Source organism: Ananas comosus, linkage group 5 (assembly GCF_001540865.1).
Source record: "Ananas comosus cultivar F153 linkage group 5, ASM154086v1, whole genome shotgun sequence".
Lineage (NCBI taxonomy): Eukaryota > Viridiplantae > Streptophyta > Magnoliopsida > Poales > Bromeliaceae > Ananas > Ananas comosus.
Window position 1 is genome coordinate 5,525,828 of NC_033625.1, and position 27,884 is coordinate 5,553,711.

General features: G+C 36.0%; 4 protein-coding genes and 1 pseudogene across 5 annotated transcripts in view; 4 read left to right on the top strand and 1 right to left on the bottom strand.

Moving 5' to 3' along the window:
- LOC109709905 lies at window positions 1,267–5,286 on the top strand (annotated as a pseudogene).
- On the top strand, window positions 5,213–6,046 carry LOC109709906. Its single transcript, XM_020232276.1, has 2 exons — window positions 5,213–5,511; window positions 5,632–6,046. Exons 1-2 carry the CDS (start codon window positions 5,372–5,374, stop codon window positions 5,855–5,857), a joined length of 366 nt encoding a protein of 121 aa, XP_020087865.1. The 5' UTR covers window positions 5,213–5,371; the 3' UTR covers window positions 5,858–6,046.
- Window positions 6,821–10,156, top strand: LOC109710174. 2 transcript variants are annotated; one of them, XM_020232643.1, is made up of 5 exons: window positions 6,821–7,562; window positions 8,705–8,789; window positions 8,913–9,024; window positions 9,239–9,401; window positions 9,744–10,156. In XM_020232643.1, exons 1-4 carry the CDS (start codon window positions 6,856–6,858, stop codon window positions 9,340–9,342), a joined length of 1,008 nt encoding a protein of 335 aa, XP_020088232.1. In that variant the 5' UTR covers window positions 6,821–6,855; the 3' UTR covers window positions 9,343–9,401; window positions 9,744–10,156. The 2 variants fall into 2 exon arrangements, with proteins under 2 accessions (XP_020088232.1, XP_020088233.1); XM_020232644.1 differs by having other exon boundaries at window positions 9,788–10,156.
- Window positions 10,346–21,322, bottom strand: LOC109710337 (ribonuclease 2). Its single transcript, XM_020232848.1, has 10 exons — window positions 21,315–21,322; window positions 20,657–20,827; window positions 19,351–19,379; window positions 18,814–18,887; window positions 18,605–18,706; window positions 18,461–18,464; window positions 16,932–17,023; window positions 16,156–16,317; window positions 10,959–11,058; window positions 10,346–10,775 (listed from the first exon to the last, which is right to left on the bottom strand). Exons 1-10 carry the CDS (start codon window positions 21,320–21,322, stop codon window positions 10,699–10,701), a joined length of 819 nt encoding a protein of 272 aa, XP_020088437.1. The 3' UTR covers window positions 10,346–10,698.
- Window positions 24,287–27,884, top strand: part of LOC109710338 (formin-like protein 1) — an 11,220-nt gene continuing 7,622 nt past the window's right edge. Inside the window, exon 1 of the mRNA XM_020232850.1 lies at window positions 24,287–24,861. Coding sequence (XP_020088439.1) covers window positions 24,287–24,861 — 575 coding nt within the window. The remainder of the gene's footprint in view (window positions 24,862–27,884) is intronic.

Sequence of the window (27,884 nt, forward strand, 5' to 3'; positions counted from 1 at the left end):
GTGCAAAAATCAGGACCAAGCGTTGGTTTAATTTGATTCGTGTCACTTGAACTTTGTGAGAATTGTGAATTTATTATATAAATTTCGAATTGTTGCAGCTTATCACATTAATAATGATTTTATTATATTGACCGCTACTGGTGCAAGTAACAAAGAATTTAATAGTTGATATCTGATGTTTCAACTTCAAATTCTAATTGATTCATATTTAAAGATAAAGAGAAATTACCTGTAAAACATACATATGAACTTATTTTTATTTAATATAGGATTTAAATTGAAAACTTATTCTTCATAGTATAGAATATTATTCAACTAGCCGAACTAAGGGTGGCAGTTATAGAAGTTTTTGAGACAGGCAAAGCATAATCCTCTTTTCTTTTTCTTTTTTGTTTTTCACATTTAGCAACTTTAGTCTATCTTTTTAACTTTCATAATTGTAGGGTAAAAATTTTTATTTTTTTGACAAACTGAAATATTCTTGATATCATCATATTAAAGATCTATTGACAGTATCTAGTGTAATTGGTAAAAAACTTAATGATTGGTATAAGATTATAAGTTCAAATTCTAATTGTTTCATATTTTTAGCTAAATTTATTTTTTTTTAAAAATAAATTTATATCTCTCTCTCTCTCTCAAAAAAGAAAAAAAGTCATATTAATTTTCATGTATAGATTTGCAATTGGTCCATAGTTCAAATATTATTTTTATTTGCTCAAAATTTATTGAACTTATCTCAACTACTACTAATTTTGATCTAACTATCTAACTTTTAAAAATTTCAATTTTGCTATGTACTCTTTCAATTTATTGATTTGAGATAATTAATAACTCTTTTCTTTTTTAAATTTAACTTTGTCATTCATCTTTAAAAGGTTAATTAGCATTTGTATTTAATTTATATAACTATACTAGCTTAAGTAGCCGAATCAAAATGATCTCCAGTTCTTATGTAGATTTTTATTTTTTAATTAACGATTATTATCAAAATAGAATAATTACTGTGGAGAGAGGGGGTGGTTGTTATAAAAAATTGGGAAGTGGGCCCTGGAATTATTAGGCCTAATTTCCATTTGAAAATGCCTTATATGCCACCGATAATGGGCCGAATTAGGCCCACTATAAGCCCAAATAACGATCGTCTGATGCGATCAGAACCGTCCATCTCGTCCTTTAATCACAGCCGTCCGTACCGTCTCTCCTTGGGCTCGATCAAAAAGCCCAAGTAAATCGCGCGTTAAACCCTTCACACACGCCACGAAGGACAAAACGAAGAAGAGGAGAGATGGTATGCGATCGCCCCATTCTCTATTTCCAATGCTTAATTTTGCTCGAATTCGATCGAAATGTCATATTGTAATTCATTTTCTCCCAGTTTTCCTGATAAATCCGTGTTTGATATTGTAATGTAAGTTTCCAATCTTGTATTTTGACTGGTTTAAACAAGATTACAGCCTAAAATCTTGTGATATTGCTCATTAGCGCTTTTTTGGTTAGTATTATGCTTCTTTTGATGATATAGACCTCATTGGATGATATGGTTTTTGTTTGTATGTTGTATTGCGTGTTTGAGGTGTTTCAATACGATTCTCTGGATAGTAAGCTCCAAAATTGTAGCTTTTGTTAAGATATGTCTTGTAATTTGATGTTCATACTTAATTTTTTATTAATAGATGATTAATTCTAGTGTTTACTTTCTCTTTTGTGTATTATTTTTGTAAAAGATAAAGGCTAGGAATAAATGGTGAGTGATTGTGGTGTAATTGGGTTGCATTTGTTCGTCATTGTCGTTTCGTCCATTATCCGTTGTTGTTTTGTATGTTGATTTAACGGAGTCCAATTGCACTTGTTTTAGGCCTTCGTGAAGACCCAGTAAACTAAGGCTTATTTTAAGCAACTCCAAGTGAAGTACAAGAGAAGACGACGTGTGACCAATCTCACCTCACATCTTTTATTGTTGGGGACATTTCATACTAACCTCTTCCTCTTGAGAGTTTGAAAATTTTGCATATGCCCCCTCAAAGTTTGAATATTAAGGCGCCCCTGTAAAAGCACATGTTCTTCGTAAATGCTTTTTCATATGACATCTATGAAAGTAATGTGCAAATTTTTCAGCGGGCACTTATTAGAGTTCTTGCTACAAATGCAAGGGCATTTTTTTGATGTTTTAAACTTTTCAATGGTTTTGATGAAAGTACAGTTTGCCAGCAGGTGAATAATGCGTAAATGTGTTTTATTCTTGATGGGTTTTTTGTTCTTGAATTCACAGGGGGTAAGACTGATTACAGGGCAAGAATAACCAGGATAAGAACAAATACAACATGCCCAAATACCGCTTTGTTGTTCGATTTGTATCCTGAAGTTACTGAATTATTTGTTTGTTCCGAAAAACATATTCTTATGTGGTAATCTGTTTTGAGTCCTAAATTAACTTTAGACCAACGAAGACATTATTGCACAAATTATATCATCCAGAATTGCTGGTGATTTAGTCCTAGCAGCTGCTTTTCCCATGAGTTGCCCCAGTATGGCCTTGAAGTGTGTCTCACCAATTATGTTGCAGGTTGTTTTACACTCTTACAAAACTTCTAGGTAGCATGCATTGCAATTTGGATTTTTTTTTTTTTTTTTTATTTTGATAAAATTTTGCTTTTTAACTGTGATGCACAGCTTACTGCACCGGGCTTCTCTTGGCACGCCGTGTCTTGAAGATACTTGAACTGGACGAAGAATATCAGGGCGATGTAAAGGTATCCTTTCAATTCCTGCATATGTAATTACATATAGTTTCATGGATTGTCCTTGTGCTATTGTGTTATTAGTGACTAAGTTGTTGAACTTTTCACTTAACACAACTCACTAAACTTTCTCACATTAGCCCCTGGATTTTTACAAGAGAAGCTAAATTTTCCCGTAAATGACTATTTCCTCCCTGTTCCTGTAAAATGTTTTCTTTGTTTCAGTCTACTAAAACAGGATTAAAAAGTTCACTTACAAGAAAATGTCACCTTTGTCAAATGCTTTTAGCAACTGGAGATGGGCTTGCTATATACAGGAGAGTTCATGGACTAAAGTGTTGAAAGTTCAGGACAAGTCGAGTTCTTGGGATCATACGGCAATTCTCCATACATTTTACCTTTATCATTGATATAGTTTTGTACCTCTTCTTGTAAATGTATGATCAGTCCATATATTGTTGCAGGCCACTGGAGAAGACTTCTCTGTTGAACGAGCAGAGAGCAGGAGGCCCTTCCGTGCGCTCCTTGACGTTGCCCTCGTTAGGACAACAACAGGACATCACGTATTTGGTTCTCCTAAGGTTTATCTTGCTTCTTTACTCATTATTATCTGACACTTGTTTTGATTTCATGAATAAGTGGAATGTTTAGTTGTCATGTTCTCAATATGTTAATGCTCCTATGCTCCATTACACGTAAAAAATCAATTTCATGTTGTTATTTTTCCTCCTTGATGCTGTGGATAATTGTTGCTTGATCGAAAATGTTTCCCACCATGCAAGCTAATTCACAACCTATCTTTGTCAAATGTGTGAGATTCTTCCTCATCAAGTTCCTTAAGGCTAGATAATCCTTCCAACTTTTCTTTTTCATATGCTTCCTCTCCTTTATTCTGTTATTTTTTGCAGGGAGCCTTAGGTGGTGGTCTAGACATTCCCCATAGCGACAAGAGTTTTGCTGGGTATAAAAGGATTAGAAACAGCTAGACGTGGAGGTTCATCACAATTATATCTTTCGTGGTCATGTTGCTTCTTACATGAGGGTCAGTAATAATTGTTCACTGTTATTTCATCCTATTTCTTAGTATTTCATCAATTTTTGAATGGTGATTTTTAGTATTTATATTTTTGAGTATCTGCTTTCTAAATGTTAAGATTCCTTGTTTTATTATCCTTCGTCTGGTCATCGAGCGAAACATGTACATTTTGTAGAGAGTGTGTGTAAACCATCTATAAATACTAAAAATCTATTTATATAAACTAACTATTTATAAGTACCAAAAATCTAAATAGTCATATAGGCCTTTCAAAAACTTATTTTCTTATATATGTGTTTCCTTGCATTAAATCCCTGCCTTAGGGAACTTTTTTTTAAAAAAAAAAAATATAAAAACAACAACTCCCCATGGATTGGATGACTTTGCAACTTATGGAATTTTTGTAGGAAAATGCAATTGTACAAGTTCTAAAATTCCCCTATTTGTTTAAGTCATGGTAATCCCCTTGTCATTTGTTGTATTTACTGCTGTTGCAGTTATCTATAATTTTCCTTTTCATTTTATTCTTTATTGCATTTTGTTTATGTTAATCTATAGCTTTCTTTCAAAATTCAACAGTGGCCCCTTCCTCATCTGTCTCTTTCTCCCATCTTTCCAGACTCCTATGGAAGATGAACCTGAAAAGTATCAAGCCCACTTCAATGAATATATAAAGAAGGGGATCGAGTCCGATGATATGGAAGAGATGTACAAAAAGGTGCATGCCGCCATTCGTGCTAACCTAATTCCAGTTAAATCCACCAAGGAACGTCCCAAGGAGCATAAGAGGTATGATTCACTTGGACGTAATTTTGGTTCTGGGTATTTGAAAATATTACCCTGGAAGTTTTGAAGATTGCTCATTTGTCTCTACAAATTTAAGTTTATTATATATGTTTCTAAAGTTGTAAATATAACCATTCCACCCGACTGTTTCCGCAGAACTTGAACTTTTTTAACGTAATTGGCGCACAACTGTGCCAACATATAAAGCGGGGTGTGTGCCGAGGTGTGTTGGCATGCCGTGCCATGGCTATGGCACACTCACATGCCCCTTGCCATTGGCACTGCAATCCTTGCTCTTTTGGAATTTGCGAAATTCTTGCTGTTAGAGATCGAATAGGGTGACTTGGCAGATTAACTGAAAATATTGGGAGGAAGAAAGACAACCGAAATAGTTTATAGGGACAAAGCCTATTTTGGCTTGGTCAGAAATGCTATTTGAGTAGAGCTATTAGAACTAACATTCGTCCAATAGGTTTAGTCTATAAGAGAAACAGAAGTAGCTTTTCATCACTGCAGAAGTAGCTTTTCTTTTTGTCTTTTTAAGTCCTGCTTCTCGAAATAGAGAAGTTGTTACATATACATGGAAAAGCCAACAATAAGTAAATAGGGATGCTATGTGCATAAAGGTAGCAAGAGGTATATGCTGATCTCTTGGTGACACCTTATCTTGAGGGCAACCAATGGAAAGCAGTCCCCATTCCACGTGTGGGCCATAACTTTATCTGCTCAGTGGTCCATTTTGCATAACATTGGTATACTTGAAACTTCTTGTCTTTGAGCCAAGCAAATCCAGCAAAAGTTCAGAAACATGACCCCTTCTCTGGTGCCCCCTCCTACATCTTGTACTTCACCACCCCTATCTAGAACTCAGAATAATAGTTGTTCATTCTCATTCCATAGAGTTGAGGCTCATTCTGACAAGTTGGCCATTCAATTTAACCACAGGAGGTATGTTCCTATTCTTTCAGAATATGCTTCTAATAATCCATAATAATATGGTAGGAAAAGTAGTAAGCAATGTGACTTCTCTCTCTCACCTTTTCTTTTGTTTCCTTTTTGTGATTTTAGGATTTTTATGTATGGTTTGATTACTGCTGGATTTGGCTCGATGTCGACTCCCGAAAGCGCGTCGGCCGCGAAGAGACGGCCTCCGCCGCCGCCAACTCCGCAGGAGGAGAAGAGGGACCCAAATGTGAGTGGTGTGCAGGCCAAAGTCCTGGCAAGCAAGAAGCGGAAGGAGGCCATGAAAGAAACAATTGCTAAGCTGAGGGAGAAAGGAAAGCCAGTTCAATGACAAAAGTTTTCTTCTAAAACCATTGTTCATTTTTGAATCTCAAAACCACAAGCATTCCATGTAGTTGGAAATTTTGCTTGTCTCACTTTACTTTTATCTCTTCATCGCTAGCAAACTCTATGCCATCATCAACAATTCACATTCTGTATTGTCCAAACTCGTGAATTGAATATAAACAGGGTTTTTTTTTTTTGGATCTAAAAGAGCTACTTGTTGTAACTAGTTTTATAACCCTTCAAAAACTATGCTATCACTCACAATACGTTGAGGTATCCGTTATTTTGTGGCTATTCTCTATAATAAATGTGACGTATTTGAACATTTCGAAAGTTCGATAAGAGCTTCAGACAATCATCGACTATGTTTTGAATACCTTTTTGTTCTTCTGTAGAATGGAAATGGCAGCGGTGGAATGACATTCCAGTATAATAGAGTGGGGATTAGTAGTTCTTTTGCATAGCCCAAAAAACTGAAGCAAGTGAGTTAGTTAATACTGGGACAGTAAAAAGCACCTGTAAAATTCAACAAGAGCTTTTTCTTTTTCCAATATTGTATTTCAAGTACTAGAAATGTAAATTGCAATGAATGAAGAACTTAGAACTGTTTTCATTATCAATCTCAAATTGCTGCAGAAATGAAATGACCTAATGGGTAAAAAATAATCAAAAAGATAGATCTTACCAGCATCAATTGTTTTGTGCTTTTAAAAGCACCAGCGGACTCAATATCCGATCTAATGTAAGTTAATTTTTTACTAGATTATAGTTCATGAAATGAATTATTCAAATAATATATGCTAACACTTTAATAAAATTGAAATAATCACAAGAAAACCAAAATCTGGGTCAAACTAAATTTACAATTTTAAAATAAAATCCGAGTCAAGTTAAAATTACACCCCACCACATACTTAAAGAAACAGAATCATCATCAAATTCTTTATTTATCAGTGTTTTTGTGAGCTCCGGGGCTACCGCAGCGTCCATTTTCCCGCGACGATGCTGCTTCAGCAAACACTCCTCCTTCCTAAACCCTCCTCTCCTCTACCCTTCCCCCCAAACCCTAACCCTAACCCTAAACCCTCTCCGCTCCTCTCCATCTCTTCCACGACCCCTCGACTCCGGTCGAAACCCTCGCCTCCCTCCGCGTCGTCGTCGTCGTCAGCAACCTCCGATCCCATCCCTAACCCTGACCCTAATCCTAAACCTAACCCTAAAAAACGCCGTTCAAAGCCCAAACCCCCGCCGGAAACAACCGGCGCCGGCGAATTCCCGTCGACGATCCCCCGGAAACCGCGCCGTGGGCGCCGGAGCGAGGCGGCGGCGGTGGAGGACTTCGTCCGAGACCGCCTCGAGCGGACCTTCGCCGCCATACCGGAGAAGAACGCGGGGGTTTTGGAGGGGAAGGAGGAGGAAGTTCTAAAGAGCAGAGATGAGAGCATAGAGGAGGAGGAAGAGAAGAATCAGGTGGTGGTGGAGGAGGAGGATCCGGATTGGCCGTTGGATGCCGACATCGGGTGGGGGATACGGTCGTCAGAGTACTTTGAGAAGCATCCGATCAGGAATGTAGTTGTGGATGGCGTGGAGATCGATTGGGAGGGGGAGATGGAGGAAGGGTGGGTGAAGGAGATCAACTGCTTGGAGTGGGAGAGCTTCGCATTCCATCCGAGCCCTCTCGTCGTTCTAGTCTTCGAGCGCTACAAGAGGTTATTTTGCTCACATCTAATTGTTATTTGTAGATAGAGAAGTAGTTCATGCATCATGTTCCTCCTTTATGTGTAGGAGATGGTATTATTACCTGGTAATCAAAAGTAATATAACCGATTATCGTGTCAATTGATTGCAATCGAGTAGTTGTCGGAGGAAAGAAACGCAAGAACAGTCTGTTTTGTTTGGACTAGTGCAAACACTATGATGAGAAACCTCATAGCGTTAAACATCGTCAAATCACGTGCTTGAAATTGATGAAACGTTCCAATTTTGAAAACATATTTATGCACTTATGAGGTACCCTTAGTTTTGGAGCTTTGACAGGTTTAAGAAACTTGCACCAAAATGATTGGTGTTCTATTGAGCACTCAATGTTGTTAGACGCACATCAGCTTAGAGTGTTTATTGGCGATTGCATCTCTTCTGAAAAGGTTTGTGTATGTTGATTGTCGATCTTTTAAGGTAATACTGATTCTTACCTTGTCTTCTCAGGTGTTGCATTAGGAAACTTTCCGAAGATGTACTTCTTGTTTGCTGGCCAATATGTAGAGATCCTTAATTCTTGTTTTTATGCTTTAGGCATCTTACTCTTAATGGAGGGCCAAATTTTGATATGTATGCCTCTTTTATTATTATTTGGATTGTAGTCAATAAGATCACCTCCTTTTAGCAGGATCACTAAAGTGATTAATCTTCATCAACTCCCTTTTCAGTAGTCAAACTACTATGTGCTAAATAGCATTCAGTTGTCTGCATGCGACTGACCTACCATATAGCATATATGTGGTCTATGGATGCATCTATGGGTGCATATGCAGTTTAGCCGTTTAATTATTAGAAATTTATAGATAGTTTGTATATATGCTAAATTGACTATTCAATCAAGAATAAGGAGATTAAATTTACCCAGACCAATAATAACACTTAATTAACACGCACTCACTTGGTTTTTAGTACGCAAATCCTAACTATGCAGGAGAAACAAAACAAGTTGCAGTTAATTATCCATATCCTGAAATAAAATTTTATAGCAACAGATTGTGCCGTAATTGAGCCAGCAAGATGTTAATATTACCAAGGAAGCTTTTGTTTATATTTTTGCTCTATTTGCTGATTGGTTGATGCTACTCCTTCACAGGGCAGCTGATAATTGGAAGCTTCTGAAAGAGTTGGAAAAGGCAGCTAAAGTGTATTGGAGTGCTAAGGATAGACTACCTCCTAGGGTATGCATATATTTATACTCATTTCTCAGGTTTTTATTATTTTTGTATAAAACTCAGACACTGTTATTTCTTTTCTTATTTCTCATTTGGTCAAACAATAGAACTGTTCTCTATGTGGTGCAGACAGTCAAGATTGATATCAACATTGAGACAGATTTGGCATATGCACTCAAGGTCAAGGAATGCCCGCAATTGTTATTCCTGAAAGGGAACAAGATCTTGTATAGGGAGAAAGGTACTGTAAATACATTGTTGTGCAAGATATTCATTACTAACATCATGTTTTTGGATACTTTGATATTTGATGTGGTTTATCTTATTTAGATTATTTAATCCCTAATTTACCTATTCTCATTTTTTCTCCACAGTTTATTGGGTGCTTACAATATATTGATATACAAGTCAGACGAATGTTTACCTCCTTTTGTTTGCTTGTTTTGGATTTGTAGAGATGAGAAGTGCAGAAGAATTGGTGCAAATGATAGCACATTTCTACTACAATGCAAAGAGACCTTCATGGGTTGATGCCACAGCGGTCGCTCCTCCGTTTTAATTCCCATGCGCAAGACTTGTGACAGTTTCCCCCCGTCAAGACGGCATGGTGTTAGTATGGTATGCTTCACTCGGACATTAAATTCTCCCGTACATGAGCTTTTGGCGAATTACAATTTAGTCCCTAGTCTTTCCGTTAAAGTATGTTAATCCATGAACTTAAACATACTATTTCGTAATGTCATCCTTCATTTCATTTGTTATCGGAAATCTCTGAAGTTTGGTAGGGATCATGCAACTGAAACTAATGAACAATAGAAACTTACAAACTACTAGTGAGCTCAGGTTGAGGCATTGGAAGGGACCAAATCGCAATCGGTATTTGCTCGCGCATTACTTCACTGTTGTTATCATCTTACCATTAGAATAAAGGGATTGTGTCCCATGTCCGCATGATTGCAGGCGCTGCAGACTGGCTTGAGACCTTGAATTCTATCCATTTGCAGATCGAAGATGCATTGATGTGGCACTTCATACTACGAGGTAAGTGCTGGCTATCGACTTCGTCAAATCCAGCATAGAAGAGGCACCGTCATTTGCAATCTCGAATCTGTAAAGATACACTTCTAGAGGGCCAACAATCACTATTGAGAATTGTTGGATGAAAGAAAGAGTTATTTAGTTTAGCCTTGTAACTGGTTCTCAGAATGGTGAAATACTGTAGTGCATGATAGTCATTACGTAAACCACCAGTATCATTCGATGCCCAAGAAGAATCAACAAGTTCTGATTTGCTATTCCATCCAAGTGAGTGATTGTGTTATAGAAGCAACATTTCGAATGAATCAAGATTTTATGGTGCCAGTTTGGTAGTATCATTTTTTTAAAAAAAGGTAAACAGAGAAGATGAATATATGAGTGAGGGTTTGGATGGCTTTCATATTCTTTCAATCCAAGATTTAATAATTAAAATAACTTATAATTAGATAGAATCAAATAAATTCAAATAAGCACGTGGTCTTCAAGCAAACTAGAAAGCCTGCGGAGACCTGCTACTCGCCGAGTGTAAAAACTTATTTTAGCTTTTCATTCGAAGCCCGCAAGGCCGCAAGGAAGCAAAAACAATATTTTAGCCCAGTATCAGATACGACATCTGCGGTTCTAAATCGTCACAATAGTTGTTGGAATTCTAAAGCGAGTGTGCACACCAAGTAGTGACGAAGTGCCCACATATACACCTTAATTTCAGTAACATACGACTCACTTCTTTTCAAATATGCCACCTAGTAAAGGAATGCAAATGCTAACGATGATGAGCACCTATAGAACTGTTACATATATTACATGACATCTCGATCTTACTGTAGATCTCGATCTTACTGTACTTGGTTTCCCCGAACTTTTAAGTCTCAAGTACTTATGATGTCGCGAAGAGCTCGGGATGTTTCCTGGCCAGCCGGGCGATTGCTCCGCTGGTCTCTCCAATAACCGGAACTGCACTCCGTATTCATTAATATTAGCATGAGACTTACGATGATAAGGTTGTGCCAAAGTGAAAGAAATTTTGAGCATTACGGTAACAATTTTGCTACTTTAAGAAAGGTGCTACAAACTAACTTTTTCTTTCAACATGCTGCAAGTGGCAAGCAAACTGAAATGTTGTCTGAAGATACTTACATGGAAATGTATATGTTGGCAAACTGATGTATCGAGGGCAAGAGTTTCTCGAGTTCGGTGAGTCGTCTACAATATTTGATCCAATTACGCAATCACGAGGCTGCAAAGATGTGCAAAATAATAAACATCACGCAAGTTCTCAGTTTCGAAACAAGCAAGAAAGCATCCAGAGAGTATACTGTTCAAAGTTAATGTCCCGCATTCAGATGACCTATGAGGCATCAAATAAAAACTCGTTTCTCACTTAAAGGAGGCTATGGCACCGCGAATAAGCTCTTTATATTACTGAATATTAAGGATCTACTAAGTAAATGGAAAATTTTATTGAAAGAAAGAAAATATAAAACCAGTGGAGCCGAATAGCGGGAACAGGCTAAAGAAAGATCACATAAATGCTTTCTATGACGATCAGTTTGACTAGCAAGCAAATGCATACGATTGCTAGATGACAGACTGCTATTTATCAATTACTACAGGCCCAACGTCAATGTATGGCATATTATCATTAGTTTGTCAATAGAAACAAATATTTGTGCTTCAAATAAGTTCCGAATTATCTAAAATATAAAAATTGAAATCCAGGAAAAAGTTCAATGGCATTTCTTTAAGTTGAAGACCTTCCAAACCACAACAAATCACATATTTACTAATCTAAGAGCCTATTTGGCCTAGTTAAAGCTTATGCAGAAGTTGAAAGAGCCAACTCTCTCTCTCTTATATAGAACACTCTAGAGTGCTCTAGAAACAAGTGTTCTCTGTACTTGCTAATAGAACACTCTAGAATACTCTAGAAATAAGTATTCCCTCTCTTTATAGAACACTCTAGAAACAAGTGCTCTTTACTTGCTAAGAGAGCACTTTAGAAAGTTCTAGAAATAAGTGCTCTAGAATACTTTAGAGTACTCATATATGTAGGTTGAGGCCTATAAATAGGTGTGAGGCCTCCACACCAAGTGTGTGTGTGAGAGTGAAGAGTGAGATGAAGTAGTGAAAAAGGGGTGTGAGTGGTGGTGTGAGGTGAGGAAGTGTTGTGAGGTGTAGTGAAATAGTGAAGTGAGTGTGTGAGGCTTGTAGTCTTTTGGGTGTATGTATTAGTGAGTGTGTGAGTTAGAATAATTTATATGTGAGAGTTTTTATTATTAGTTTGGTACGCCAATATTTTACAATTTGGTATCAGAGCCAGATTGTAGGAAATATTCTGCTAGTTTAGTCGGTGATATTTTGCTAGTCCAGGCAGTTAAATACCGATATAAGCAGAGATTCTGCTGGTGCACAGTCTGGGACTGTGAAGTTGGTTGGTCTGGGACCAGACTTACTTGGTTGACTGCTGGGCAATCACCAAATCACTATGGCAGATCTTGCTGGTACAACTAGCGGAATTAAGAAGCTAAATAACCATAATTATGGTTATTGCCAAACCTGCATTGAGTCCTATCTACAAGGGCATGACTTGTGGGAGGTAATCGGTGGTGCTGAAACAACTCCACCACCGAAGGAGAAAGCAGAACTGTTCAGAAAGTGGCGTATCAAGGCAGGGAAGGCGATGTTCGTTCTGAAGACAACAATCGAAGAAGAGCTGCTGGAGCATATCAAAGAAACAGATACACCCAAGGCTGCATAGGACACCCTTGCCTCGTTATTTTCAAAGAAAAACGATGCTCGACTTCAACTGCTGGAGAATGAGCTGATGACGATATCTCAGGGCAACATGACGATTAGCCAGTACTTCATGAAGGTAAAATCTCTCAGCCGTGAAATTTTCCAATTAGATCCAGAGTAAAAAATAAGTGACCAACGGATGAAGAGAATTATTATTCACGGCCTAAAACCGGAATATAACGAGTTCATTACTGCTATTCGAGTCTGGCCCACTCAACCAACGTTAGTGGAGCTAGAAAATTTACTGGCTAATCAGGAGGCTCTAGCCAAACAGACGGCTTGAGTCTCACTGAAAACTGAAAAGGAGGCACTCTTCAGCAGTAGAAAAAAAGGTCGAGCAACAGGAGGGCCAACAAATGTGAAGCCGCTGAAGGAGTTCAGTGGGTCAAAACAAAGGTTGGGAGAGAGCCACCTTACAGGGGGAGTCCACAACCAGAAGGAGCAAAATACCTGGCAGTTTAAAGACGACAGGCGGCGAAGCGGAGAGTGTTACAACTGCAGCAAGAAAGGACACTTCGCCCGAAACTGTTGGCACAAGAAGAAACAAGTACAAGGCAATATGGCAACGTCAAGTTATCATCAAGCAGCATACAAAAGTGTAGAAGAGTGGGATGCTCAAGCCTCATTTGCCATCATAGAGTCAAAAGAAGACTGTCCTTCAAACAAGGAGGAGGCTCTCGAAGAACAAAGGTCAGAAGACACTGCTGCAGAGAAAATAACGCCAGGTGCTAAGAAGGAAAGGCTACTAAAGCAGGTACCAGTATATGCACTCACAATAATAGAAAATCCAAAAGAGGTGAATTACAGTACAGATTGGATCATCGATTCTGGATGTTCCAATCATATGACCGGTGATAGAGACAAGCTGCTCAGCACAACAGAATATAAAAGAGGAAGAGTAGTGGTGGCAGCTAACAACTCGAAGCTGCCAATCACCCACATAGGAAAGATGACCATCACACCCAGATTCAGCTCACATCATGTACAACTACAGAACGTCTATCATGTCCCAGGTATGAAGAAAAATCTTCTATCAGTATCACAACTGACTGCATCGGGCAATTATGTAGTATTTGGGCCATAAGATGTCAAGATATTTCACAGTCCCAAGATATCAGGTATACAAATCATGGAAGGAAAGAAAGTAGAGTCTATCTACGCAATGTCTGCAGAATCAACATACGTAGAAAAGACTCGAAAATGTGAGATTGTTGATTTGTGGCATGCAAGACTGGGACATGTGGGCTATCACAAACTGAAAATCATGATGGAGCGCGGCATGCTTAAGGGTTTACCTCAACTTGAAGTACGCGGAGACAAAATCTGCGCGGGATGCCAGTTTGGTAAGGCTTATCAACTTCCCTGAATCCAAATATAGAGCCAAGATACCGCTCGAGCTCGTGCACTCTGATGTTTTTGGACCAGTCAAGCAAACATCAATTAGCGACATGCACTACATGGCGACGTTTATTGACGACAACTCAAGGTACGTTTGGGTATATTTATTAAAGAAAAATCTGAAGTGCTGCAAAAATTTAAAGAATTTAAAGAAAAAGTTGAAGGCCAAACAGGTCATAAAATACGATACCTGCGCACGGATAATGGAGGTGAATATATATCAACAGAGTTCTCAGCTTATTTGTGAGAGTGCAAAATAAGGAGACAGCTTACGTGCCCACACACTCCGCAACAAAATGGTATAGCTGAGAGAAAGAATAGACATCTAGCAGAAACTTGCCGAAGCATGCTGCATGCAAAGAATGCGTCAAGCAGATTTTGGCAGAATGTATGAGAACAACAGCACGTCATCAACAGACTGCCTCAAGCAAACTTAGGATTCATCTCACCTTATCAAGTACTGTGGAAAATCAAACCCGCAGTAAGTTATTTTTGAGTCTTTGGATGTGTGTGCTATGTGTTCGTACCGGACCATCTTCGAAGCAAATTCGACAAGAAGGCGATACGGTGTATTTTCGTCGGGTACGACAGTGAAAGAAAAGGGTGGGGATGCTGTGATCCAATAACTGGTCACTGCTACACATCAAGAAATGTTGTGTTTGATGAAGCGTCGTCCTGGTGGTCACCACAAGAAGCTATACTGCTAGACTCTGAAATAGAAATCAAGCTATAAGAAAAGCTTGGAGAGCAAGTACAGAAGAAGAGAAAACGATGTCAGAGCAAGAAGAAAGTGGTCAACTTTCTACGGAGTCAACCAATGATGAGCGGCAACTCCAGAAGTCTCCAGAACCTTGGCGAACTGACGTGCACTATCAAAACCCAGAAGAAGATCGACTAAGCCAGCTTGAAGATATAGGTACGCAGTTACGAAGATACTCTAGGCAAAGAAAACCTAATCCTAAGTATGCAAATGTTGCTATCGCCGAAAAAGAAGAGACTCCAAAGAAGCCGGCTTCCTACAAAGAAGCAGTTACAAGCAAGGAGTGGAGGAACGCGATGGACGAAGAGATCCAGGTGCTGAAGCAGAATCAAAATAGAAGAGCAAATAGCCAACATATTCACCAAAGAACTAAGCACCGCAAAGAAGAGTTTTGAAACTGATTAGGAATGCTCAGCAGAGCAACATTAAAAGAGAGTTAGAGTTGAGGGGGAGTATTGAAAGAGGCCACTCTCTCTCTCTCTCTTATATAGAACACTCTAGAGTGCTCTAGAAACAAGTGTTCTCTCTACTTGCTAATAAAACACTCTACAGTACTCTAGAAATAAGTATTCTCTCTCTTTATAGAACACTCTAGAAACAAGTGCTCTCTACTTGCTAATAGAGCACTTTAGAAAGTTCTAGAAATAAGTGCTCTAGAATACTCTAGAGTACTCATGTATGTAGGTTGAGGCCTCCACACCAAGTGTGTGTGTGAGAGTGAAGAGTGAGATGAAGTAGTGAAGAAGGGGTGTGAGTAGTGGTGTGAGGTGAGGAAGTGTTGCGAGGTGTAGTGAAGTAGTGAAGTGAGTGTGTGAGGCTTGTAGTCTTTTGGGTGTATGTATTAGTGAGTGTGTGAGTTAGAATAATTTATATGTGAGAGTTATTTTGTCTGTAATAAAGAGAGTTTTATTATTAGTTTGGTACGCCAATATTCTACAGAAGTATTGTTTGAAAAGAAATGTTTAAAGCTCTAAAATAGCTTTTTTCCATTGAAATCAACGTAAAAGCTTCTTGCTACAGCAGAAGTAGAAGCTTGAACTTGGAGCTTCCGCTTTTGGGGCCTAAGAGCTCATTTAGCTTCCAATAACAAGAAACGGTTAGAGCAGAAGTGTTGTTCAAGAAGAGAAGCTCTAAAAGCTTTTCCATTAAAATCAACGTAACCGCTTCTTGCTACAGCAGAAGCTTCAACTTGGAGCTTCTGCTTTTGGGCCCAATAACTCATCTAGTTCCAATAACAAGAACAGCTTTAGACTGTTTGTTTGCTGAACATCCATTTTTTTAGAAACTTCTGCTTTCTAGGGTTAAAAGATTATTCCAGAAGTCAAGCCAACCAGGCTCTAAAACCAAAAGCTTAAACATTAGTCAAAAGCAATAGCTAACCGTAAAATCCTTATAGAAGCACAATCTGAGTTCCTGCAGCGAGCCATGCTTGCAAACCAGTAACGGCGATGCCCCAAAGGCTTTTTTAATGGCAGACACAATATCTCCTAACAAATATTTCTCACCATTTGTAGCTTCAATACCTGCTGTTTCCAAAATTTTCTGCAGATAGAATATACTGTCAGGGAAAAGGAAATTCTGCAGGAGTTGACAAAAATGGAATCATGTAGAAAAAAGCTTCAACTATGGGGGAAATGAATAAGTAATGCATATCAAAACAGATCTGCTACTAAGATTCCAAAGATAATTCATGTATGGCAATTCAAGGTTTTAATGCTTTAAGACAAGTAGGGTGATTGATGCATAAGATGCAGTAAAAGAACATGAGAAGATGAAACAAGTAAGAACCAGCAATACTAGAGCAACAAAAGGAATAACACGAAATTAATACCAAAAAAGCCACAAAAAGCTCAAAAGTACGACGCATAATGTTTTAGGGACTTGGGAAATCAGCAAAGATGCCCCATCAATTTGTCAGATATTAAAATGTTTTTTTAAACAGTTTCTTGCAGTTTGATTTTTTTTGCAAACCCAAACAATTTCACATAATTATTTGTCCATCAACAAATAAGAAAATATATAGTAAGATACTTAATTGCCAAAAGAAAAGTATTTGTGAAGTATGTAATAATTTGTAAGCCTTACAATCTTTATAGCATTAGAGAGATAAGTAAGTACAAAAGCAGATCTAAGGTACAAAGGCCCCCAGTACACACCGTAACATTGTATTTGGAGTAGAGATCAAGGGTTGTTGAGAAATAACTATATTCATCCTGTATTACTGGGTAGGAGCATGTCCCATGTTTTTCTGCAAGCAAAAAAGACAATGGCAGGATCCAGTGGTCAACTAGCAAATATGAGGAAGAAGTTACCTAACAATATGAAATATTTAATCCGGCTCAAAATTAGTCACTTCAAATCCACAGGAAATCTCAGGGATCAGATGCCATCTTATTTTGAACGGAACTTCCTATATTTCTTATGTTGGTTCTTCCAGATGATATTTGAGAGATATATAATTTATGAAATAAACTCGACTTCCCTTTACTAATCTTAACAGCATATTTGCTTCAAAATTTATTTTGAAAAAGCATGGACACTTAAACCACAAAATAGTGTAGGTGTTTATGGAGTTTCTTTTTTATTTTTTCTTTCTTTTTGGTGCGTGTTCAGACGACCATGCATGCTTCCTTATTTATTCTAGAGTTCTATTCTTTTTTATCATTTGTACTGTACATCCTTGAATATGTTCTCTTGTTCTTTTTGAACAAGCAGCCTAATTAGATTTTAGAGTGGCAAATGGCAAAACATTCAGGCCACATTTAAATAAGGCTAAATTACAGAAAACTCTCTTATAAATACTCGCTTTTTCACTTTCCCTCCCTAACCTTCAAAAACCTATATTTTACCCCCTCAATATTTCAAATTGTTGCATTTAGCCCCCCTCCATCAGGGTTCCATCACTATTCCGTCCATTTCTTATAATTTATACCTAAAATGACCTTCCAAATGACAAAAATATATTAAAAAAAAATTTATAAAAGAAGGGCAATTTAGTCATTTTGCCCTCTCCATTAACGCTGTACCCTCTGAAAATATTTTTAAAATTTTAAGGAGGCAAAATGTAGGTTTTTGAAAGTCAAGAAGGCAAAGTAAAAAAGCAAGCATTTACAGAAATTTTTTTTTATATAATTTAGCCTTAAAAATTACATCAATTATCATTGCACATACTATTGTCTTATCTCAAATAGGTCCTGCTATTTGGAATGATTGTTGAATTAATTAAGCTATAAAATTCAGAAAAAATAAGTTTGCAGATGAAGTTATTTATATGTAATGTAATATAATCATGCAAGTTGAATAAATTTACTCAATAAAATATCAATTTTGATGGCATTACATGTTGAGAGAGGTGTAATAATGCCAATTCGTTTTAGTAAAATTTTACAATCNATGAGAAAGGGGTGAAGAGAAGGAGGGTGAGATGGTCACATGGGCTTCGAGAACTTAGTGGGCTTCCGGAATGAAATCTCAATCCAGGCTAGAAGACCGGAATCAAGTTGAAGGCTAATGGGCCATTCCCATTCCAGTCTGGAATAGGAATTCCAAACCGATTCATGCGAACCAAACAAAATTAACCGGATTTGATCAAACCGATTCCCATTCCATACCCAAAATGGATGAACCAAACAAGCCCTAAATGTAGTAGGACATGATATACTCAAAAGTTAAGAAGTTACATTACCCCACTGTCGAGATCCAATAACCGACCATCACATGCAAAAGAACAACAGAATCTTGTTAAGCAGCACAGTTAGCCAGCTATTGTAGTAATAAAGAGATCAAATAAAGTTTTTTATTTTCTAATTTCTTTAATCAAATTTGCTACCTCATGTGCCCAAATAGGTCCTTTTCCACCAAAGCAGCGTGATGAAGAGCTGCAGTATAATGATGGCCAATACTTCTTAAGTGTTGGTAACAAAGATGAAATCTGCATTTAATAACAGCAGAAAACAATCAGGTTAGAGGAACATTATCAAACAGAAAATGTAATTATAATTCTAAACATACAATTTAAGTAGAAAAGAATTTGTAAACCTTATTAATATCAAAACCAGAATGACTGCAGCAAGATGGCCATGTTCCATCGTCATAATCAGCCCACAGCCCATCTGTTGTAGAAGATTTGGAGGAAAGAAGTAAGTGCCAATTCAACTTCCTTAAGGTGGATTAGTCCATTTAGTTTTCTAGTGTTGATTAACAACATAGCCTTTTATGTATTAAAGATTTTTCCGACAGAAATGCCTTCTCTATCAGCACTCAAATTTCAGTTTCTGAGCAATTTGATGATGCGGATCATGATTAATGCGGCACATTTGTTCTAAAATTGCATCCGTCAATGCTTCAGCTATTTTATATATAGTATTTATTAGAGGAAAAATGTTTTGTTGGTGCTATAATTGCAATCACAACCAGTCTGCACGTTCATCATTTGCCTATCATCGGAAAAATATCAACTTTTGTCATTTATGCTTTTCTCATTGCTAAGGGAAATAAATACTGGTAATGTAGAGCATAGAGGAGAGCACCCAAAAACAATAAATTGTAAGGTTGGGCTTACAAGTATATACTTACGAATTGTAAAATAGGTCAGAGGATTTGAGCTGCAAAATTACAAAGAAAAACTAAATTAGGGACTAGTAAGTAACTGAAACATGAACTGCAAACAAGCATAACAATAAATTCAAGATTATGGAAGATTATGGGGCAAAATAAGACAAGTGAGCATAATAGGGTTGCATTAGCTACACACAATGTTGGGATATTCGATAACAACTAAAAAGATCAAGTATAGATCAAACATACAGCTAAAATTGTACAAAAGTCATAAAATCATCTGCAAACGACATGTATATCATAAAATTTGAACAAAGATGAGTAGGTGTACAAAAGAAAAAAAGAAATTGAAACAAAAATTATAGACGATTGGGCCCCAACACAATGAACAAAGAATTATAGACAATTGACTCAAATTTCTCAAACTGTTGAAAGAAATCCAAGACTGCGAAAAATGAGAAAGCCAAAACATCCCTAATGAGACTCAATATGTAAGTGTATTACTCGTACATATTTTTACAAGTAAAAAGATATACTTCAAACAAAGAAACATAAAAAGAAATTAAATCAGGTGCACCAAACATTTTGAAAGTTCTAAAAAGACATTTTCTTTTAGAAAACTATTCAAGAAAAATCTTACTCCAGCTTAAACAGATTATGTATAACTCATGGTAAATAGCACCAAATATGTTACATTCGCTAACTACACAAGAAAAATCACCTGCTCCAATTAATTAACGTTTCCAACCTACGTATTCAAGAAAACTTACTTAGCCTAATTCCTTAGATTTTTACTGTTCTGGGCAACCAAACAAGGCGTTGTAAACTACTAAAATTTCGTAGGAAACACCAGAAAATAAAAAAAATAAGAAAAAAGGGTTATCACGTACTCCATAAACATAATTGGTTCCAAATTAATTAATAATTCCAAATAGCGAATTTGAGAAAAAGATGTATCCCGATTCCTTCCAATTTCTAGGGTTCAAACAGGGCGTTGTAAGCAACTAAAATTTCGTAGAAAACACCATCACATTAAAAAAAGAGCAAAATATTAGACAAATTGGGTTATCACGGACTCCGTAAACAAAATGTGTTCCGATTTAATTTATAATTTCAAACAACAGATTGAGAAACTAGATCCCAATTCCCTAGATTTCTAGGGTTTGAAGCATCCGAAGAGGGTGTCGTAAACTCCTAAAACTTTGTTGAAACACCATCAAATTAAAAAATTAGACGAATTGGGTGACCTAAACCGAACCGATTTCAAATCAAAGGCGAAAGAGAGGATCGGATCATGTGATTGAGCAAAGGATGGGGCGATTACCCGCAACAGCCATTGGAGGAGCAACAATGGTGGGTCGATCGGCATATGGTGCCGGGCCATTGGAGCGCCAACACGAAGTAATCGAACTCCCTCCCCTTCGACGACGACGACGACGACGACGACGACGACGAAGCTTCGCAAGAGGAGAAATGGAGAAGGGGAAGGAGGAGAAGCGACACGAAGAGGGAGAGGGAGAGAAGCTTCGCCATTGCTCCTCTCTCTCTCTCTCTCTCTCTCTCTCTCCACCCTTTTGATCTCGGTGACGACAATTTATAGAGGGTAAAAATGCACGCAGCCCCTTCAACTATAGAATTTTCGAAATTGGCTCCTCCATTATTGTTCTTTTGATAAATTGGTCCAATTTCATTGTTAAAAAATAGTTAAAAGTCATTAAATTTGGTAAACCTTTCTATGTATTTAATAAAAAATAAAATATATAATTTATTTGAGTAAAATATTTTTTTAAATATTTTTTTTTAAAAAAAAGAATTATACGTTTGATTCTTAAATTATATAGTGGATGACACGTTAGTAAACTAACTTGTTATAATTTCTAAATTAAAAATTTTAAATTATTACAATTAAATTTTTCAATCGAATTAAACTAATTAAATAATAATATGTCACTTGTATAGTGATATGATAGTATAGTTATTGCCACGACATCAACGAAAATTATACATTATTATCACACCGATAATATATTACTATTTAGTTAATTAAATTATACTGACGAATTTGATCAAAATAATTTTAAAAGTTCGAATCAGATATTATAGCAAATTAAAATTTAAGAACCAAATGCGTCACCCGCGAGGGCTAAATTTTAGTTTAGCCAAAAAATAAATAAATAAAAGTTAAGATAGCTGAGGGGCCAATTCAAAACGTCGTATATGTGAGGGTGTCTCTCTGCATTTTTCACCTCAATGATGGAGAAGTGGCGAAGGGAATCAAGAAACAAATGGTAAAAGTGATTGGATCAGAACGACGGACGGCCGCAGAGGATTTTGCATGCGGGACTTCAAATCGGCCGTTCGATTAAATTAAGATGAGATCCCGCATAAGAATATATGTGCGGACGGGAACAAAATTAAGCGTAGGATAATAGGATATTCTCGGGAAGTGTACAATTTTGGGTATCCTAGTCGCTTAAGTAAACCTTAAATTATTATTATAATATATTACTATAGTGTGTATTTAAATATGTGATAAAATTAGAAAATAAAAATAAAATACTTTTAGAAATTTAAATTCTAAATATTCAAATTAAAAATTGAAGCGCCAAAGTTAAAACTTTTGGTTAAAATTTAGAAGACTAATTGTGCATTTCAATTTATCTCTTTTTTGAACCCTCAGACAACTATCTCAAAATCTACAACCTTTATTCTCTACAAAGATATTTTTAAATAACAAATTGGCATATTTTGTGCACTCGTTTGTTTTTGCTCTTCTCAAACTTTAAATAAAAGCTTTAAGTTTAAACATGAATTAAAGCTTTAAAGTTTAGCCTGCTTTGAAATAAAGCTTTATACATGAATTAAATAGATAAAGAACAAGGAAGTGTTCAAACTTAACACGTAAACCTTGGTACTTATTTTCAATGCTTAGAAAAACTGCATGGAGTAACAGGATCACATTTTGAAAATTTGTTCTAAGCACATCACGCCCGAGAAGAGTTTTGATTCCATTGTCACAATATGCGAAACAATCAACATGTTCTCGGCATTCCACTATTATCGCCGTTTTATTTTTTTTTTCTAAAAAAACCGACCTTCTCTAGCGCAAGTAGCAAAGGGCTTGGCGGTTGGTATTCCAGATCCCAAGTTCGAATCCTAGTTAATTTACATTTCTAGCTAAGTTTATTTCTAAATGAAATAAACGAAGTGAGTAGCATGTTACCTATTTCTCCAAAAAAAAAAAAAAAAAAAAAAAAAAAAAAAAAAAATCTGAAAAGGCATTAGTTGTTGTTGCATTGAAAATCAGAAACACACATCGAAATATAATCTTGAATGAATATTTTCTAGGAATGAATGTAAATATAAGTTAAAGTTAGAATAAAAAAATATAGATGTATACTTCTCAATTTTTTCATAGGTAAAAATTATGTTACAGTCACACAATATGATATGTTTAGTGTAAACAAAGATATATTTTTCAAATATATCCTCTCGCAATCCCAAATGAAACCTAAAGCCAGCCTCAAGTTCTAAAATTGTAAAAAATTTGAATCCTAGTTTTTCAAAAATTTTCCTTGTTTCGTACTGTAAGTTAATGAGAATTCGATTTGATTTGATGTCAGATTTTGTGATAATTTTATTTATTATTAGTTATATTTTATTTATTAATTATTAAATTAGTTATAACAAATTTCTTAGTATATAATCGATCATAAATAGAAAGATCAATCACATTAAAATATTTTTTTATTTTTATCCAGCAACAAAATAAAATAAATGTAAATTAAACACTGGTTAAATCCAAACTACTAAGATATTTAATTTCTAAATAAACACAGCTAAATTTATCTATCTAAATTTTATTTTTAAATTCATTTTAAATTTGGTACCATCCAAAGTAAATTGAAAAAAAAAAAATCTAATTCTTATGATCTTATGATCTTATCCAACTACTATCAAATTAAACTGCGTGGTACGGAGGAGTAACTAACCATCCTAAAACTAAGGGGATAAACTACACCCGGTGTATGCACCACAATGGATGGCCCAATTGGGGAGGCACACGTGGCCCCCACGGGACGTTGCCACACACACCCTCAACGATAGCTGTTTTTGAGTTTTCACCCTCAACTTCAATTTTTTTTTTTAATTTACACCCCCTAGCTTTTAATTTCCTTAATTAAATTTTATTTTATTTGAATTTTTTTTTTAAAATGTAACATTTTTGTTAGTTGGTAGCCACTTATTGCTTTTTATTTACTAAAAAGTAATTAAATCATAAACTAAAAAGTTTTAAATTGAGGGGCCTATTTTCAAAAAGCCAATACTTTGAAAGAGTGTTGAATTTTTTTTTTTTTTTTTATTTATACTACCTTAACTTTTGATATATTTTAAAAATCAAGTAATGTTGGTCAAAAAATAACTTTATTGAATTTATCAGTAATTTTATTAAATTAAAACAGATAACACTAAATTTAGTATAAATATTAGATGTAATAAAATTTTCAACTAAATCCAATNTATTGAATTTATCAGTAATTTTATTAAATTAAAACAGATAACACTAAATTTAGTATAAATATTAGATGTAATAAAATTTTCAACTGAATCCAATCAAAAAACAAAAGTAAGGAAATTATAAATGAAAATAATAATAATAATAGTAATAATAATAATAATAATAAAGTAAATGAAGTAGTTTCAAAAGATAATCTAAAGAGGGGTCTCTATGCATTTTTAACGTTCCACGTGGAGCTCTCCAATTGGCCCCATTCGTAGGAGTTGTATTTGATCAGAAACGAAGTACTGGTACGGATAGGAGTTGTAACTGCCTTAATTTTAACTTCCTACGGAGAAGCAGTTCCCTCATTTTTTGCTTCTTTAGATTACTTCTTTAGATTCTTTAGATTATTACTCTGAATCTCTCTCTCTCTCACAAAAAAAAATCCATATAATGAATCCCTTCATGCACACCTCTCCTTCGCCGCCGCCGCCGCCGCCGCCGATGCCGCCTCTTCGGTTCCATCCCTCGTCCGCCGTCGTGGCGGCGCCGAACATGCAGGGACCGAAGCCGGACCGCCCGACGGCCGCCGCTGCCGTCGACGAGGCAGTGATTCCGCCGTGCAGCGAGTGCGGGCGGCGCTTCGCGTCGTCGAAGGCGCTGTTCGGGCACATGCGGTGCCACCCGGAGCGGCAGTGGCGCGGCATCAACCCCCCGCCCCAGTTCCGCCACCGCACCGTCGGCGCCAGCGCCAATGCCGCCAATGCCGCCAATGCCGACGCCTTCGAGTTCACGGAAGAGGAGCGCGCGGTCGCCGCCAGCCTCGTCATGCTCGCGGGCCGCCGCCACCGCCGCCGCAGCCGCGCCCCGCGGCGCCGTGATTTCTGCAGTCGTTGTAGTAAGGAACACGAGAGCGGGGTTTGCAGGGATTCTAAAGCATGCGTTATTGACCTCAACATGCCCCCTCCACCACTATCACCACGTATAGAGAGTGGGGAGGGAGTTCCTAGTACTGGTTTGGACCTCAGGTTAGGTATTTGAGGGCTAGGGGAATTGGAATAGTGTAGTAATAATTAATTTATGTTGGGTTGTGTTATTGTTCCTTAAATTAATATATATTTTTTCTAAGTTTTAGTTTTGTTCCTTTAATTTGTTGTACTTAATGAATTAATTAATGCAAACAAAGGATTTTTTTTTAAATTTTTTGGTGGTATTCGTAGAAGTAGTAATTAATAAGTTTGATAAAATAATATATGCAATAGAGTGAGCTTTTCCCTCTTTCTAATAGATGCTCTGGTTTGAGCTTTTTAACAATAATTAATGCTTCTTCATAAAAAAAAAGAAAATTATTTACTTGAACCACATGTAGTTATGTATCTTTCTTATCTTTTTTTCATTAATTTATTTTACGGAATAGGCTTAGTTTTTGAAGTTTTATTAATTATTGGTTTCGCTATGATTGGAAACTGTCGTCAAAATCTTTTCTTTTATTTTTATTATTTTTTTTTTAAGAAAAAAATAGCACGCTATTCGATTCATTCGTTGGAGAAAACATGGGCAAAAAACAAAAAAAAATCTTTTGGTGATTTCTGTTATTTTTGTTAAGTTTGTTTTATATAGGTTGAAAAATATTTGTAAAACCTATATTTTTGTTATTGTTATTAGTTTGGGGTTTTTATTCCTATCTAATTTTCCAATTGATGTTGGTAAATTTTTCAATGCTCCAAACATGCAACATTTCATTTTATTAGAGCAAAAAAGAAAGGAAAAAAAGCCTTCAATTAAACAACATTCTTACAATTAACGTTTCTTATTGACTCTAGTTGAGTGGGGTCCAATATCTGTATCTATATCCTAAAGATTATTTTCTATAAAGTTTGCCGCGTGACAGTTCCTCGTTCATCCTTACCTTTTCTACTTTTCTCACCTTTTGATGCTTCGTTTTCTCACCCCATTTATACATGATACATCGTCTACCTACCCGCTTACCTCCCAATTAATGTGGTCAGACGGTCAAATTTTATATAAACAAATTGCTTTTATAAGAAAAAGTAAGTAAAATAAGATTTTTTCATACTCTCTCTTTTTTATTTTTTTTGTCGTATAAGAAAGATTCATATTTTGTAATTTTTGTAATTTTTTTCTCTTCTTGTTTTTAAATTGTATGTCAACTGAAATTAAGGTTCTGCGAATTCCAGCACGGCAGATGGGAAAGCGAAGATAAATTTTGAGTCAATGAGGGAAAAGAAGTGGTAGGGTTGGAGAGATCTATACATGCATGAAAAAAAAGGTTGACATCTTCAATGGCGGCAAAGGCGATGGGAGATGGGGATTTGTCTCCCCGATGTTGGTATGGAGTAATAATTTTATTGCTGCTTCTTTCATTACTATTTTTTATAATTTATTTATTAAAATGGTAAGTTTTATTATATTTGTACGTATAACTGTTCCATCTTTATTTATATATATGTTAATATATATATCTTTATTTATTAATGTTTTATGGCAATTCAAAAAAATTTAAAATTTTTTATTTTGTTAATCTTCTTTCTTCTACAGCATCAGTCAGCCGTAATACGCGGATAACTTTACTAGTTTCATATGAAATTTGCTATCCACGCTTGCTGAATAGATCGATATATGGTACCTAGCGTTGTTATAATGGATTAGTATCGATCTAAATTCTAAGTTCAAAGTTTACTTCACATTTCTAATCATGTTTATTTCTAAAGAGAAACAAAAAAACGAAAAAACAGATAGCTTCTCTTTCAAAAACAAAAAAGAAAAAAAGAAAAAAGAAAAACAGATTGAAGTAGTTGATTGTTATCTTCAAGATCGAGGTTTAAACCCTGCAAGAACATTCAATAAGAGATAAGAGAAGCTATCTGTTTTTTCGTTTTTTGAAAAAACCTGGCATTCGTAATTGGGTAGATTAGATGATTTATTTTATTTTTAAAAAATAATTTAAAAATATAATATACTATTCAATTCTAAACATTTGATTACACACTTAACTTACAACAATAATAAAAAAATTCTCATACAAATTGAACATCGCTAGATAAATTATTCTGATATCAAAACCTATATAAAAGATTATCTATGATTATTGTAATTAATCAACTAATAGTGGCTTCCAAATAGTCAATTATTGCCTAAAAATTATTATTATTTTTTCAAACTACTCTCTTGTGCGCAAGATTTGTGGAACTTCCCACGTGGCTCTTAAGAAGAGTGGTGCATAATAATTAATCCCTCTTAATTATTTAGAAACACAAAATGTTAGGTCGCTTAATTTACTAATCTCAATAAAAACAATAATATAAGTAGTAGTTGCTTGCTTGTAATTAACTAATTACTTACTTTTCTCCATCAAAGCTTCGTGCATACACAATATTCTAAGTTGACTATTTGACTACTACTAGCTATTAATAAAAGAGCTTTGGTGGGTTCTAAAATAATTTGTTTATTTTAAAGAATGGTACTTTATGATATGTGTACACATTCCATAGGATGTGAGTAAAGTGTCTACATCTACATCTAGAACTGGATCTGATAGTTTATATGTTATTTGAGTCCACTTTTTAGGTTTAGACACGCCGACCCATGTGGGAATCTTCTACATTAACAATATTCATAGAAAAAAAAAAAAGCCAATTTGCATAAAAAAAATTCACTTATTTTGGGCTTTTGCAAAATCGGGCCATCTTTTTGGCTTTTGCAGATTCGGTCCGCTTTTTCAGCAAACTGACCAAAATATCCTTATACCTTTTTCTCTTTTCTCTTTCTCTCTCCTCTTTTTTTCTCTCCTTCTTTTTTCTTTTTCTTCCCAGAGAGCGGCGAAGACGGAGCGGAGGTGCCCTTATACCTTTTTCTTTTCTCTTTTTTCTCTCGTTCTTTTTTTTCTCTCTTCCCAGAGAGCGGCGAAGACAGAGCGGCATCGCCGCCGGCGCCCCCACCTTCCTCGCCTCCGATCCCCCTAAGGCCGGACTGTGACTTTTTTTTTTTGCATTTTTCTTTTCTTTTCTTCTCTGACTCTCCTCCACAGTTT

What these genes read in the sequence shown, in the direction of transcription:
- LOC109709906 (XM_020232276.1), top strand. Translation starts at nt 5,372, where the DNA reads ATGACCCCTTCTCTGGTGCCCCCTCCTACATCTTGTACTTCACCACCC. An exon ending in ATTCAATTTAACCACAGGAG is followed by an intron (nt 5,512 to 5,631) that starts GTATGTTCCTAT and finishes TTGTGATTTTAG; the next exon opens with GATTTTTATGTATGGTTTGA.
- LOC109710174 (XM_020232643.1), top strand. Translation starts at nt 6,856, where the DNA reads ATGCTGCTTCAGCAAACACTCCTCCTTCCTAAACCCTCCTCTCCTCTA. An exon ending in AGGATAGACTACCTCCTAGG is followed by an intron (nt 8,790 to 8,912) that starts GTATGCATATAT and finishes TATGTGGTGCAG; the next exon opens with ACAGTCAAGATTGATATCAA. An exon ending in GATCTTGTATAGGGAGAAAG is followed by an intron (nt 9,025 to 9,238) that starts GTACTGTAAATA and finishes TTGGATTTGTAG; the next exon opens with AGATGAGAAGTGCAGAAGAA.
- LOC109710337 (XM_020232848.1), bottom strand. An exon ending in CTGGTTTTGATATTAATAAG is followed by an intron (nt 18,707 to 18,813) that starts GTTTACAAATTC and finishes TATTAAATGCAG; the next exon opens with ATTTCATCTTTGTTACCAAC. An exon ending in GCCAACATATACATTTCCAT is followed by an intron (nt 10,776 to 10,958) that starts GTAAGTATCTTC and finishes TACGGAGTGCAG; the next exon opens with TTCCGGTTATTGGAGAGACC.